Genomic DNA, 15,030 nt, shown 5'->3' on the forward strand with positions numbered 1-15,030 from the left:
CCTGCCTCTGCAGGAGCGCGCGGTGCCTGTCGTCACCTCGGGGCATATACGGCACCTGCTCTACTCCAGCAAAGGAAAGGCAGCGTGGATCGCCGCCATGCATATTGCGGACATGTTCAATAAGTCTTGTACATCCTTTGCCAGTTTTTAAGGAATTAAGATGCTCTCTAAATCTTTCAAATAAGGGGCAGATAGTTTTCCCTATATAAAAGGCACCACATTGGCACTTCACCAAATATACAACATAATTGCTTTTGCAGGTAATAAAGTGCATCACTCTATGAGAGACCCCTCCAAAGGATAGGTATTTCATTTGATTTGTATACTGGCAAAAAAAGCAACTACCACATTTGTAATTGCCCAAAGTTTTTTTGGTGGATAGCCAATTGTCTGCCTTTTTGCCCCGAAGTCTGCTTCCTAATATTTTATCTTTTATAGTATGGCACCTTTTGAATGCTATGAGGGGTCTACTATCAGTTATGTTTCCTAAACCTTCTTCATTTTAAAAATATCTCAGTTGTTATAAATGTTTTTTTTAATCAACTCCGATGCTGGACTATATTTATTTTTCACTAGGGACTCTATCTCTTTGTCTATATAGCAATTTCTGCCGTGTGAGTGACCCTGCTTTTCTTCTGGCTGCTTCTATATCTTTTTCCATATATTCCCTACCAAGTAGTCTACTCTTCAGTTCTTCTGATTGTCTGTTATACCCTTCTTCAGTATTGTTCATTCTTTTCAAATGTATAAATTGGCCATAAGGTACAGATTTTTTAACATTGCCTGGATGAAAGCTTCTGTGATGCAGTAGAGAGTTAGTGGCTGAAGGTTTACGGTAGCCGCTAGTTTGAAGGCTACTCTCTCCAACCAATAGATGAACATCTAAAAACTGCGCTGAAGAGACACAGATTGGAATTATATAATTCTTATCTCTGAACTCATTTTCCATCCCCTACAATATATATATATTCTCAGGAGAGGAAAAAAAACCTTGATGCCTTTTTTTTTTTCAACTACTGTCATACGTCTATTTTCAAAACCAATTGAAGTCAATGTGCCTATTCACATTGCTGTTTGTTTTAATGGCTAGTAAATAGTGTTGGTTGAGCACCAAAGTGCTTGTGTGCTCTGGTGCTCGAGTAGAACACTTTCCGATGCTCAGGTGCTCTACAGAGCACCTGAGCACAATGGAAGTCAATGGGAGAACTCAAGCATTAAACCAGGCACCTTTTGCTTTGAAGAGGGGAGGGTGTCAACTTAGGCAACTTTCACACTAGCGTTTTGGCTTTCCATTAGTGAGATCCGTTCAGGGCTCTCAAAAGCAGTCCAAAACGGATCTGTTTTGCCCTAATGCATTCTGAATGGAAAACGATCTGCTCAGAATGCATCAGTTTGCCTCCGTTCAGTCACCATTCTGCTCTGGAGGCGGACACCAAAACGTTGACTGCAGCATTTTGCTGTCCGCCTGACAAAGCAGAGCCAAACCGATCCATCCTGGCACACAATGTAAGTCAATGGGGACAGATCCGCTTTCTCTGACACAATCTGACACATTAAAAAATGGATCTGTCCCCCATCCATCATGGCTATAGAAGACATAACACAACCGGATCCGTTCATGACGGATTCATGCGGTTGTATTATTGTAACAGAAGCGTTTTTGCAGATCAATGACGGATCAGCAAAAAACGCTAGTGTGAAAGTAGCCTTAAGAGTCCCTGCTCTGACGCCATATATAGCTATGTCTATATATGGCAGGCATGGCTAACCTACGGCTCTCCAGCTGTTGTAAAACTATGACTCCCACCATGCCCTGCTGTAGGCTAATAGTTTTAGGCAGTCTGGGCATGCTGGGAGTTGTAGTTTTGCAACAGCTGGAGAGCCTCAGGTTGGCCATCCCTGATATATGGAGTCAGTGCTTGGGGACACCCAGTGTATTTAAATCTAACTTAGCCTCTATTTCTGAAAAAGTTCTGGTGGGATTCGAACTCACAACCTTCTACATTACAGCCAAGAATGTTAACCACTACACTATAAAGCTGCATGACCAATTACATAAACAAAAAAAATAAAAAATAAATAAAAAGTCTTACTAGTCTTAAGTATTCCTATACAGCAGAAGTCTCATTTATTTTTTTATTTTTTTACTGAAGTAGCTGGCCATGCAGCTTTATAGTGTAGTGGTTAACATTCTGGGCTGTAATTTAGAAGGTTGTGAGTTTGAATCCCTTTAGAAATAGAGGTTAAATTTAATTTAATCATATATATATATATATATATATATATATATATTTAGAAAATATACTATAATATATGTAAATATATTATGGCTAAAACATCAGTAGTAGTTTCCCACATATTATGCACTCATATATATCAAAAGTATGATTATATACAGTATATACAGTGAGGAGCAGAAGTATTTGAACAGCCTGCGATTTTGCAAGTTCTCCCACTTAGAAATCATGGAGGGGTATGAAACTCACATTGTAGGTGCATTGACACTCTGAGAGACAGAATTTAATTATATGATTTTTAAAGAATTTATTGTCTTGCACTGCTGAACATAAGTATTTGACCACCTGAGAAACAGCAAGAATTCTGGCTCTCAAAGACCTGTTACTGTGCCTTTAAAAAGTCCACCTCTACTCCACTCATTAATCTAACTTAGTAGCACCTGTCTGAGCTCTTTAAAGACACCTGTCCACTCCACAGTCAGTCAGACGCCAACTACTACCATAGGCAAGACCAAAGAGCTGTCAAAAGACACTAGAGACAAAATTCCAAGGCTGGAAAGGGCTACGTGGCAATTGCCAAGCAGCTTGGTGAAAATAGATCAACTGTTGGAGCAATTGTTAGAAAATGAAAGAGGCTAGAGACGACTATCAGTCTCCCTCGGACTGGGGCTCCATGCAAGATCTCACCTCAAGGGGTATCACTGATGATAAGAAAGGTGAGGAATCAGCCCATAAGTACAAGGGAGGAGCTGGTCAATGACATGAAGAGAGCTGAGACCACAGTTTCACTAAGCCACAGGTCACTGTCGGTAGAACACTACGCTGTCATGGTTTCTAATCATGCATGGCACGGAAGGTTCCCCATGCTCAAGTCATCACATGTCCAGGCCCGTCTGAGGTTTGCCAATGACCATCTGGATGATCCAGAGGAGGCATTGGAGAAAGTCATGTAGTCAGAAGAGACCAAAGTAGAACTTTTTGGTCTAAACTTCACTCGTCGTGTTTGGAGGTAAAAGAATGATGAGTTTCATCCCAAGAACACCATCCCTACTGTGAAGCATGGCGGTGCTAACATCATGCTTTGGGGGTGCTTTTCTGCGAAGGGGACAGGACGACTGCACTGTATTAAGGAGAGGATGAATAGGGCCATTTATTGTGAGATTTTGAGCAACAACCTCCTTCCCTCACTTAGAGCATTGAAGATGGGTCGTGGCTTGGTCTTCCAACATGACAACGACCCGAAGCACACAGCCAGGATAACCAAGGAGTGGCTCGGTAAGAAGCATATCAAGGTTCTGGAATGGCCTAGCCAGTCTCCAGACCTAAATCTAATAGAACATCTTTGGAGGCAGCTGAAACTCAGTGTTGCTCGGACAGCCCTAAAACCTCATAGATCTATAGGAGATCTGTGTGGAGGAGTGGGCCAAAATCCCGGTTGCAGTGTGTGTAAACCTGGTCAAGAATTACAGTAAAGTTTGACCTCTGTAATTGCAAACAAAGGCTTCTGTACCAAATAATATCACAGATTTTCTCAGATGTTCAAATACTTATGTTCAGCAGTGCAAAACAAATTAAATTCTGTCTCTCAGAGTGGGAATGCACCTACAATGTGAATTTCAGACCCCTCCATGATTTCTAAGTGGGAGAACTTGCAAAATCGCGGGGTGTTCAAATTCTTCTGTTCCTCACTGTATATATATAATCATACTTCTGATATACAGTACAGACCAAAAGTTTGGACACACCTTCTCATTCAAAGAGTTTTCTTTATTTTCACGACTATGAAGGCATCAAAACTATGAATTAACACATGTGGAATTATATACATAACAAACAAGTGTGAAACAACTGAAATATGTCATATTCTAGGTTCTTCAAAGTAGCCACCTTTTGCTTTGATTATTGCTTTGCACACTCTTGGCATTCTCTTGATGAGCTTCAAGAGGTAGTCCCCTGAAATGGTCTTCCAACAGTCTTGAAGGAGTTCCCAGAGATGCTTAGCACTTGTTGGCCCTTTTGCCTTCACTCTGCGGTCCAGCTCACCCCAAACCATCTTGATTGGGTTCAGGTCCGTTGACTGTGGAGGCCAGGTCATCTGGCGCAGCACCCCATCACTCTCCTTCATGGTCAAATAGCCCTTACTTTCAAAGTTTTCCCAATTTTTCAGCTGACTGACTGACCTTCATTTCTTAAAGTAATGATGGCCACTCGTTTTTCTTTACTTAGCTGCTTTTTTCTTGCCATAATACAAATTCTAACAGTCTATTCAGTAGGACTATCAGCTGTGTATCCACCTGACTTCTCCTCAACGCAACTGATGGTCCCAACCCCATTTATAAGGCAAGAAATCCCACTTATTAAACCTGACAGGGCACACCTATGAAGTGAAAACCATTTCAGGGGACTACCTCTTGAAGCTCATCAAGAGAATGCCAAGAGTGTGCAAAGCAGTAATCAAAGCAAAAGGTGGCTACTTTGAAGAACCTAGAATATGACATATTTTCAGTTGTTTCACACTCGTTTGTTATGTATATAATTCCACATGTGTTAATTCATAGTTTTGATGCCTTCAGTGTGAATCTACAATTTTCATAGTCATGAAAATAAAGAAAACTCTTTGAATGAGAAGGTGTGTCCAAACTTTTGGTCTGTACTGTATATGAGTGCATAATATGAGGGAAACTACTACTGATGTTTTAGCCATAATAAATTTACATATATTATAATATATTATATATTCTAAATATATAATAATATATGTAATTATATTATGGCTAAAAACTTATATAGATGTTTAAATAAAATTTTGCCTCTATTTCTGACGGTATTCGAGCTCGCAACCATCTACATTACAGCCCAGAATGTTAACCACTACACTATAGAGCTGCATGGCTAGTAATGAAAAAAAATATATATACATGAGACTTCTGCTGTATAGGAATACTTACTACTAGTACTACTACTACTACTAGTTTTTTTTTTTTTTCATCATAATTAGCTATGCACCTCTATAGTGTATTGGTTAACATTCTTGGCTGTAATGTAGAAAGTTGTGAGTTCAAATCCTGCCAGAAACTTTTCAGAAGTAGAGGCTAAATAGATTTAAATACACTGACTCGAGCATCTCGTTCGAGCACATGCAATATTCAGCCAAGCATAGCGATGCTCGAGCCGAACTGGTGTTTGGCCAAGCATGCTCGCCCAACACTACTAGTAAACAGTGGCCATCAAAAATAGGACAGACATGTCCTATTTGGGATATTTTCATGGCTAGATGGACCCCGTTAAAATCAATGTGGCCATTTTTAAGAGGAGTGCAAGCATTTAACAGTTGTTAAAACCGGTACTCTAGGGAAATTGCCTTATAGGGGTTAAAATAAATAAACAAATCACCTCAATCACTACCACATGGAGAAACAGTTGCTCCTCACTTGATGCAGAAGGACCTGAGCTCTCAGCCTGATGACATCGCCATGCACTCCCAGCATGATGACTGAACCATGTTGAAGCGCATGGTAATGTCATGATGCTGGGAGCACAGGTCCTTCTGAATGAAGTGGAGAGACTGTCCCTGTTTGTGCAAAGGGATGAGGGAAGTATTTTTTTTTTACATAAGCAGAACTGGGGGGCACTAATAGGGGCATTATTAGTACTGGGAGCCACTAATGGTAGCATTTGTTATACTGGGTCCCATAAATGGAGGCATTAATAATCCTGGGGTGACACTAATTTATTCTGGTGGGCACGATGGGGACTATGCGATGTTCAGGGGGCACTATAGGGGACATTATCTATACTGTGAGGACACTGAAGGGATTGGAATTATAAAAACAAACAATGAATGTTCGTTTTTAATTGTCATTATTTTGACTGTCATGTGAATGTAGTTTAAAGCAGAGTCCAAGATGTTTTATTAGCATCCAAAACAGGGGCTATTTGAGAGTTACTTTACAGATAATAATTACTAGGTATGGACAAAATTCTTGAAATTCGATTCAGATTCGATTTTGCTGAATCAATTGGGTGATTCAAGTTGGGTCTTAAAGGTTGAGCAAAAGTGCTCCAATAGCCTTGAAAAGATGTGAATGACATTCTAGGGTCTCCTAGGACTGTATGCACCTCATTTTAAGCTCTTTAAAGCCACATCAGCATTAGTAATCTTAAAGTGACAGAAACATAGAGTATATGACTATAGGTAAATAAATGGCTGCTGGTAGTAAAAAAAAAAACAGCCTCTTTAAAAACAAATATATAAAATATAAATATATAAACAAAGTATTTTTTTCAATAGTCAGAATTTTTTTTTGCATGCTAGCATTGCCATTGCCACTGTGTATACACACATACACTGCCTTGGGTCATGTGATCCCCCTTATTAATTTTTCCTCATTTCTGATCTGAAAAATGTCTGATGCCATTTTGAAAATTTTTACAAAAATTTTGACTGCATCTGACCTGAATTTTTTGAAAATTTGGTTTGAATTCAATTCATTTAGAATCAATTAATTTTTCTCTAAAAGTTATATCTTTGGAATCTGTTTCTGTAGAGCACTGATCTCTAACTTGTGGCTTTCCAGTCCTAACATTGTTTTTGCCTGCACTCAAGGGAGTATTTTATTTATATATGTTTTTATTTTGTTGTAAATTATTTGAGTTAACCATGCAAACATATGAAATTTGCCACAAAAGTTTCGTACTCTCCAATTGTCATTCTAAACATGTTAATTTTTATTATTATTTTTTGGCAAAGACTAACACTTCTATGGTAAAGCCAGAGAATCTTCAAATTTCAGCCATGCGCAAGAAAACTCATGAGTCATGTTCCATTATCAAAAGCAATGCTGTGGATAATCATTCATCTGCTCCATGGAGATAAATTACCTGTTTTGAATTTACTAAGCCAATTCAGAGTATCATAGAAAAAACACTGGCAATAGTGAAAAAGGTCTGAGGATGAAATAAGTAAAGTTGGTGATCTAAGTACTGAAGTAAATGCTACTACACATAATTTTACTATCACAACTAATGTTACTATTGTTATTTTTCAACTTCTATGCCTACTGAGGTAAGTGCTGTTATTATAATGCACTAATGGTCTCATTTATCAAACTGGTGTAAAGAAGAACTGGATTAGTTGCCCATAGCAATCAATCAGATTCCACCTTTCATTTTCCAAAGGAGCTGTCAAAAATGAAAGGTGGAATGTAATTGGTTGCTATGGGCAACTAAACCAGCTCAACTTTACACCAGTTTGATAAATGACCCCATAAGTCCTTTATAAAACTGTAACAAATAATACTACTTTAACTAATAATACTTTCACTCGGTGCATTTTATAACATAAAAAATAAATAAATAGCGAACCAAGAAGGAGTTGTTAGAATCTAATGAAACTTTATATGTGTGGATATAATGATGATATACCATATTTTTAGCCCTATAAGACACACTGGCCCATAAGAAGCACCTAGGTTTTGGAGGAGGAAAATAAGAAAAAAAATTTTTTTAACCAAAAGGTGTGCTTTTGGTGGGTTTTATACAAATGGTGGTCTGTGGATGACACTATTATGGGGGATCTGTGGATGATGCACTGTTATGGGGGTCTGTGGTTGACACACTGTTATGGGGGTCTGTGGATGGCACTGTTATGGGAGTCTGTGGATGGCACTGTTATGGGGGCATCTGGGGATGGCACTGTTATGGGGGCATCTGGGGATGGCACTGTTATGGGGGAATCTGGGGATGGCACCATTATGGGGGCATCTGGGGATGGCATGACACTGCTATTGGGGGGATCTGTGGATGACACATAGCATCTTATTCTATTTGTCATCCACAGATCCCCCCCATAACAGTGTCCCTGTGGGTCGGCATCTTGTTTTGTAATGGCACTGATACATCGATTCCGCGCAGCACGGCCGGCATGTGTACCAGCAGGAGGGAGGAGGGACTGGGGGCTGGCATCTTGTTTTGTAATGGCAGCGGGGCCTGGTGTAGTAACTGTATTCTACTACACCGGGCTCCGCTCACTGTAGTAATCATATAGGCAATGTTAATTCAACTCCTATCCAGGCTTTAGTACAGTACTTACTACTAACTTGCATAGCAGGCAGGAGGCCGGGCGAGTGGGCGGGAGCCGGCAGCGTAACTCACTACGTCACGCACCTGCGCCCCCTGCTTCATTCATAAAGTGGGCGGAGCAGGCGCGTGACGTATTGAGTAGAATACAGTTACTGCATCGGGCCCCGCTGCCGTTAGAAAACAAGATGCCGGCCCCCAGTCTCTCCTCCCTCCCGCTGATACACAAGTCGGCCGCACTGTGCGGCAGTGATGTATCAGTGTAAAATTGCAGCATTCGCCCAATAAGACGCAGTGCTAATTTCCCCCACTTTTGGGGGGGTAAAAGTGTGTCTTATAGGGCGAAAAATACGGTATGTAAGTGATTACAATTTTCGAACAAAAGGATACATTTAATGGGGGGAAATATACAACTAAAAGGAAGGTCTAGTAACCTGTAAGGCCACCTCTAATGGGAAACAAGATGAGATACGGTTGGGCATGGATACATACAGGTTCCATATGGTAACCTGCAGCATATTTGCCCACAATTGTTGCAGCTAGGCCTGTAAATCCTGCACACTTGTAGGTTGCCGAAGCTGGCATCCCAGCTTTCCCAAAAAATGCTCGCTTGGCAATAAATCTAGGGAAGGCCAAGGAAGTATTGCAATCTGGTGGAGACTTTTCATGAGAAACCTTGCCGTATGTGGAAGAGTATTATCATGCTGAAAAATGACATTTGGAAGCCCTGTCATGAGAGTCAAAATATGTGGCTGCAGGATGTCCTGTACATAATGCTGAGCTGCTAGTGTGCTCATATTACTAGTAGGGTTGACCGTTGTATGCGATGGCTCCCCAGATCATCACACCAAAAGTTGAGACAGTGCGTCACTCTACAGCAAAAGCAGGATTAAAGCTCTTACCATTAAGTCCCCAAACTTAAACTCAACCTGTATCATATTCCAAAAAGAACCTGGATTTGTCTCTAAAGATGATGAGGTCTCAGGCCATAGCAGTTCAAATTTCTCATTCACAACACTACTGCTATCGAAGGTGACGCATGGCTGGCTTTCAATTACAGGACATATAATGGGTGCCTTGATACCAAATTTCTTTCTGCTACTCCGTATGAAAAAAAGTCTAGGCAGAGACTGGTGGAAAATGAAGATGCGACCTGTGTCTGGATGGTGACCAAGAAAATTGCAGGAGCTGCTTGTTGGCAGATAAAATGTTCCTCTTTACTGGTGATCTGTCTGGGCTGTCTAGAGCCTGTTTGCCATGTGTGCATATCCTTACCTAGCCACTGCTCCAAACACCTCCTAAAAACGATTTCCGACCAGCCTGGATGGTGAGCAATTCGTTGGAGAAACTCTCCTACTTCTCTCGGTCCAATGATACTCCCCCTCTCAAAGTCTGTCAACTGGGCAAAATGTCTTTGAGTGCATTGTAGAAGCATGTCTAGCAGGCATCAATTACTCACCATGAGTAACACTACCCAAAGTAGCCTCTGAAAGTATTTTATAGGGCAATATCGGAAGCTATTTTATGCCCTCTTGTGGCAAGATTCAGTGTCTAATCAGACCACACCTGTAATCATTTACATAACTGATTGAAATATAATTGCATGCTATGTTTTGCAGCAATCCAACATTTCTATCTGGGTGCATTATTTTTTTTGTTGTTAAAGAGTGTATATTGTTTAGTTATGTTATACTAAAATCTACAATTACCTGTTCCAAATTGACCACACCTATTGAGCCCATCATAGAAGACACTTTGGAAATTGTGTAAAAGATCTGAACAAATGAAAAGTAAATAAATGTAAATTATACAAGAAATGACATTGACACAACGTAATAATAATTAATACAATCTATTTGGACTTAATTTTCTATTAGGACCTTTTTATATGGAAAGAGGATGGGGCTATTTATCGGGAATGAGCATAGGTTAATACACTTGTTCCCAATAATTATGCTACCGATAAGTTAACAAACAACCAAACACTGCATTGGATGATCACATCTTTCATGTGTCATGAAATATTCTTGTTTGTTAGCAGCATATTGCCCTATGTAAACATTGGTGTGCTGTCGACAAACAATGAAACTCCATGGGCACAAAAGATTTTAGCAACGATCATTCATCCCCATTCAGCAAAGATCATTGCCGCATGTATTTGCAGCTGAGTGGTTCCTCTTTCCAGTTATCCCTCTCTATTGGCCCGTGTAAAAGGGCCCTAAGACAAAAGTCACATTTTCTGCTTTGGGTTCGGAAGAAGTATAATTGAAAGATTTTACAGTCTGATCTTTTTTGATTAATTTCTAGTTTTTTGTTTTTTTTTTGGGGGGGGGGGGAATATGTTTAATTACCTTATTTATTTAACTGACTTATATAGTTATGATATATTCTGCAGTACTTTACAGGCATTATCATCACATGTTGTCCCTAGTGAGGCTCACAATCTAAGTTCCCTATCAGTATGTCTTTGGGGCGTTAGATGAAGCAGAGTTCCTGGAGAAAACCCTTGCTAAAACTTAGAGAGCATACAAACTCCATGCAGGTTTTTGTCCTTGGTCGGTTACAAACCTAGGACCTCAGTATTTCAAGGCACCAGTGCTAACCATTAAACCACCATGCTGCCCTTATTAGGTCACAGGGACATCATAAAGACATCTCCAGCTGGACTGATATAACAAGGTCAGCCATTCACTGGCTGCAAGGTAGTGGTGTGGGTGACTGTAACTGGCAGCTACCAAGTTTCCAAAGAAACAGAACTGTAGTGATCAGTTGTAAATATGTTTTAGACATGAGGTTGTAAGATAATTCAGTATAAGAAAGAAAAGCAGGCAATGTTTTTTTTTAAGTTAGACTTTTTATAGTGATTGGTGATATTACCTTCCATTAACTGATTGACCTTATAAGGTATATCATAGAAAAAGTCCTTGAAGTACTGAAGAAGACCTGCAAGAGAAAAGCACAGTTAATACACAAAATTGTAATATAACTTGATGTGTTTAAACTAGAGATGAGCAAATGGATTTTAAACAAATCAGATTTTTTACAAATTAATATTGGTCGAGAAAACCATGAGTGGAGGAATATGGGCAATCACATGACACTCAGAGAAAGTAGCGGGAGGGCTTGTCCTAATTGGCTCAGAGGCTAAAAGACAGCCTCCTCAGCCAATTAGGGGGGCAGTAGGCAGGACGATCCCTATGCTGACCAAGAAGAAGTACCATACTGTGTTAAGCTTCTGACAGTGAAATTAAAGTAGTGTGATAAGGACACTATAGCGAGAGATAGAGAAATATAATTGTGTAGATTTTAGTGAATTTGATCAGAGTAAGCTTTGAGGGAGTGAGGGACTGGTCACATTGTGATTAATATAGCTACTTGCAATATATATATATATTTTTAAGTGATTTATATCCATGTTATTAAACATGTTGCATTATAGCAAAGAATTTTATGGCAAAAACACAATTTTTAAACCCATGTTTTTGAATGCTTAGCTCCAAGACATTTCACTGCAAACACTGCATTGTTATATCCATATTAGCAGATGCATTACTGTACAAGAATTTCATTTAATTGCTTCTCTGTCTTCAAATTACAGAAAGCAAACTTGCAATTTTGCTAGTACAATTTGATAATATGTGTGTACCAAACATTGGCTTTTCATTTATAAGAAACAAGTAACTTTTAATTTATAGGCACCATAATAAAATGTTTGGAAAATGGAAGATTGCAAAAAAAAAAAAAAAAAAGACCCAGGCCTCATCTTTCTAGAGTCAGAATGAGGGTAGAAGCCATAGCAGCCAATTCAGTATAATAAACATGATGGAGCAAATTTTTTATGTGCTGCACCAGTCTAACACAAATCAGAAAAGAGGGACATACTGCCTCAACACCCAGGTTCAGTCATACCTAATCTCTGGCCTTTCTCTGGCGCATGCCGTGTTTGCTGACTCCATGGAATTCTGGGCAGGCAGATTGGAACAGTGACCCAAACTGGCCCAGTATTCTGTCTCTGTTCTGTCTTGTGCAAACTCCAATGTAATCTCAGAGGGTCTTCAGCATGTCAGGGGACATCATGACATCCAAAGTTGTCCTCCACCAGGGTACAAAATATCACTGTTGTCAAAATGAACGAGGCATGGATCTGGGAGGATTTTCAGACTCCTCCAGATGAAGCTGATGAATAGATCTGCCGTTGCTGACAATGCTCCATCATGCCACTGCTGCTGTCTATATGCCATCATATTCTGTACCGTATGGTTTCTGTTGGTGCTGCCATCATGCCACTGCCACTGACTACTGCTGCTGCTACCACTGCAGATCCTACTCCCTGCCCATAGTCCTCCTGTTGCCTTCCATTACCCCTACTGCCATTACAATTACTGATACACAGCTGCCACTGCTACTACAACCCCTAAACTGCCACACTCACATCTACTGCCTTGTCTGTTCCATGCTGTACTGCTACTTCTGCCACTATTATTGCAACCACATGCCACTATTAGCCTACCCTTTGAACAAAAAGAGATAACATCTTTTCATGAAAAGATCTGAGTCCTCGGAGACTAGACAGTAGTGATGAGCGGCATAGGCAATATTCGAATTTGCGATATTTCGTGAATTTTTGGCCAAATATTCACCATAAATTTGCAAATTCGAGAATTTGTGATCTCCAGTCATTATTTTCTTGATTGCGAAAATCGGCAATGTAATATGTTCTCGATACAAAAATTGCGATTTGAATATTTGCGATCAACACTAAGGGGTAGGCAACTTTCCTATCGGTTGCTAGGGATGTTGCTATGTGCCGATATCCGCGATAAATACGCGATAAATTCGTGATTAGAATATTCACAATCAACACTATTCGCGAATGCGAATATATAGCACTAGATTCTAAATATTTGAGAATTCTCAAAGTGGCGATATTCACGATTAAAATTCGTGATTCAAATATTCGCGCTCAACACTACTAGACAGTGTTATATACAAAACAAATTTCAAGAAATTAGCTTATCTCTAGATTAAACCAACAATATTTATGTTACTTGTAATTAATCAAGAAAGTAATGCATTAAAACTATTTGAACATGTCTAGTAGTCACAAAGTTCACAATCATTGTGTTCTGGTCTGGTACTGTAATACAGTATAATCTGAAATTGCACAGCACTAGAAGTAGACAACTGTGAGGAGGCAACCAGTTTTCAGACTCCTGGCATAAAAAAGTTATCAAATTGTATTTTATGTTCCCATTTTATTTTGGAATGGGAATCTCTACTATAACATGACAGTCCTAAATAATGTTATATTACTGATAACCTGAATACTTTATCTTCCAACACCTGTCATATTATACTACTGTGAATTCTACTGTATTATATACTGATACAGCATAAGGCTACATGCACACTGCAGTGGTTTTTTGCGGCCTCTGTTCCGTTTTTTTGCGGTTTGGATGGTTTCCCATTCATTTCTATGGATCCATTAAAAATGTGGTGGACTTATCCATTTCTTGTCCACGTCCGCTGTCTGTGTTTCACGTCCGCAAAAAAAATATGGCATGTCCTATTCTTGTCTGCAAAAACAGTTTGTGGACCCATAGAAGTCAATGGGTCCACAAAAAATGCGGATGACCAACAGAAGCCATCAGTATGTCATCTGCATCCGTTTTTTTTTTTGGCGGATGATTGCTGGGAAACCTGTACATATTAAATTTCAAGAATTACAGCCTTCAGGTTTTTTTTGCGGACCACAAAAAAAAACTGGAGACACACAGAAACACAACCTACAAAATTTGTGGACAAACGGAATGGATGTGGATGTAAAAAAAACAGGAACCTGGATCCGCTATTTGCGGACCGCAAAAAACAACTGTCGTGTGCATGTAGCCTAAATAGTATCACACATAAGCTATTTGTTAGAAATTTCCAAAAAAAGGGGTAAATTTAGCCAGAATTTTTAGAACAAATACTGCATGTATTTGCAATATATGAAATCATGTTATTATACATGGTACTATTATCTTTTTGTACATTAGAAATACATATTTTTTTTTTGTTATATAAATGATGAGTACCGGCCTGTACATTGATTCTCCCTTTTTATTTATTAAACAAAAAGCATGCACATACTGTATGTAATATGATGTCCAATTTCACTGGCCTTATTAATACTATCATTGTAGAAGTTCTGTAAAAACTGAATGCAATCTGTAAGGAATATAGAAAGAAATATATTTCTAAATAAGTAAATAAAATGTCTAGTTTATAAAAACCCATCTCTGCATGCTTAAAGGGGTTGTCCCATCTCGACCAAGCCCCGGACCCCTAGTGGCAAGGCTTATGGAAACTTCAGAGTGGGCCAGCGGTACACTGTTTCTGTAACTCATATTGCAAACAACATAGCAGAACAAGCTAAGCTGCTTCCATAACTCTCAGAAGCAGCATATCTTGCCCTACTTCTCTCTTAGCATAGCTTCCATTCACTACAATGGTAGTTATGGAAACAGTTGAGCATGGCCCGGTAGCTGTTCTGTAAGCCTGGCCATCTGGGTCTGTCACTTAGTCCCATCATGCTGTGGAAATGACGATAGGGCAACCCCTTTAAGGTAAGCTGATCAATTAGGAAGGATGCTATGTTCAGCACTGTTCTGTATAAACTAAATCTAAGAAACACTTATCACTGATTATTAATATTATTTATTATTTATTATTA

The 15,030-nt window shown here is 39.4% G+C and overlaps 1 protein-coding gene across 1 annotated transcript in view; it reads right to left on the reverse strand.

Moving 5' to 3' along the window:
• The window catches only part of LOC120999212 (titin homolog), a 946,165-nt gene that overhangs the window by 40,930 nt on the left and 890,205 nt on the right, over window positions 1–15,030 (reverse strand). Inside the window, exons 88-91 of the mRNA XM_040430085.1 lie at window positions 14,464–14,525; window positions 11,193–11,262; window positions 10,025–10,090; window positions 7,119–7,184 (exon numbers count right to left, since the gene is read on the reverse strand). Of these exons, the coding sequence (XP_040286019.1) occupies window positions 7,119–7,184; window positions 10,025–10,090; window positions 11,193–11,262; window positions 14,464–14,525 (264 nt within the window). The remainder of the gene's footprint in view (window positions 1–7,118; window positions 7,185–10,024; window positions 10,091–11,192; window positions 11,263–14,463; window positions 14,526–15,030) is intronic.

This window comes from Bufo bufo, chromosome 4 (assembly GCF_905171765.1).
Source record: "Bufo bufo chromosome 4, aBufBuf1.1, whole genome shotgun sequence".
In the NCBI taxonomy this organism is placed as follows: domain Eukaryota; kingdom Metazoa; phylum Chordata; class Amphibia; order Anura; family Bufonidae; genus Bufo; species Bufo bufo.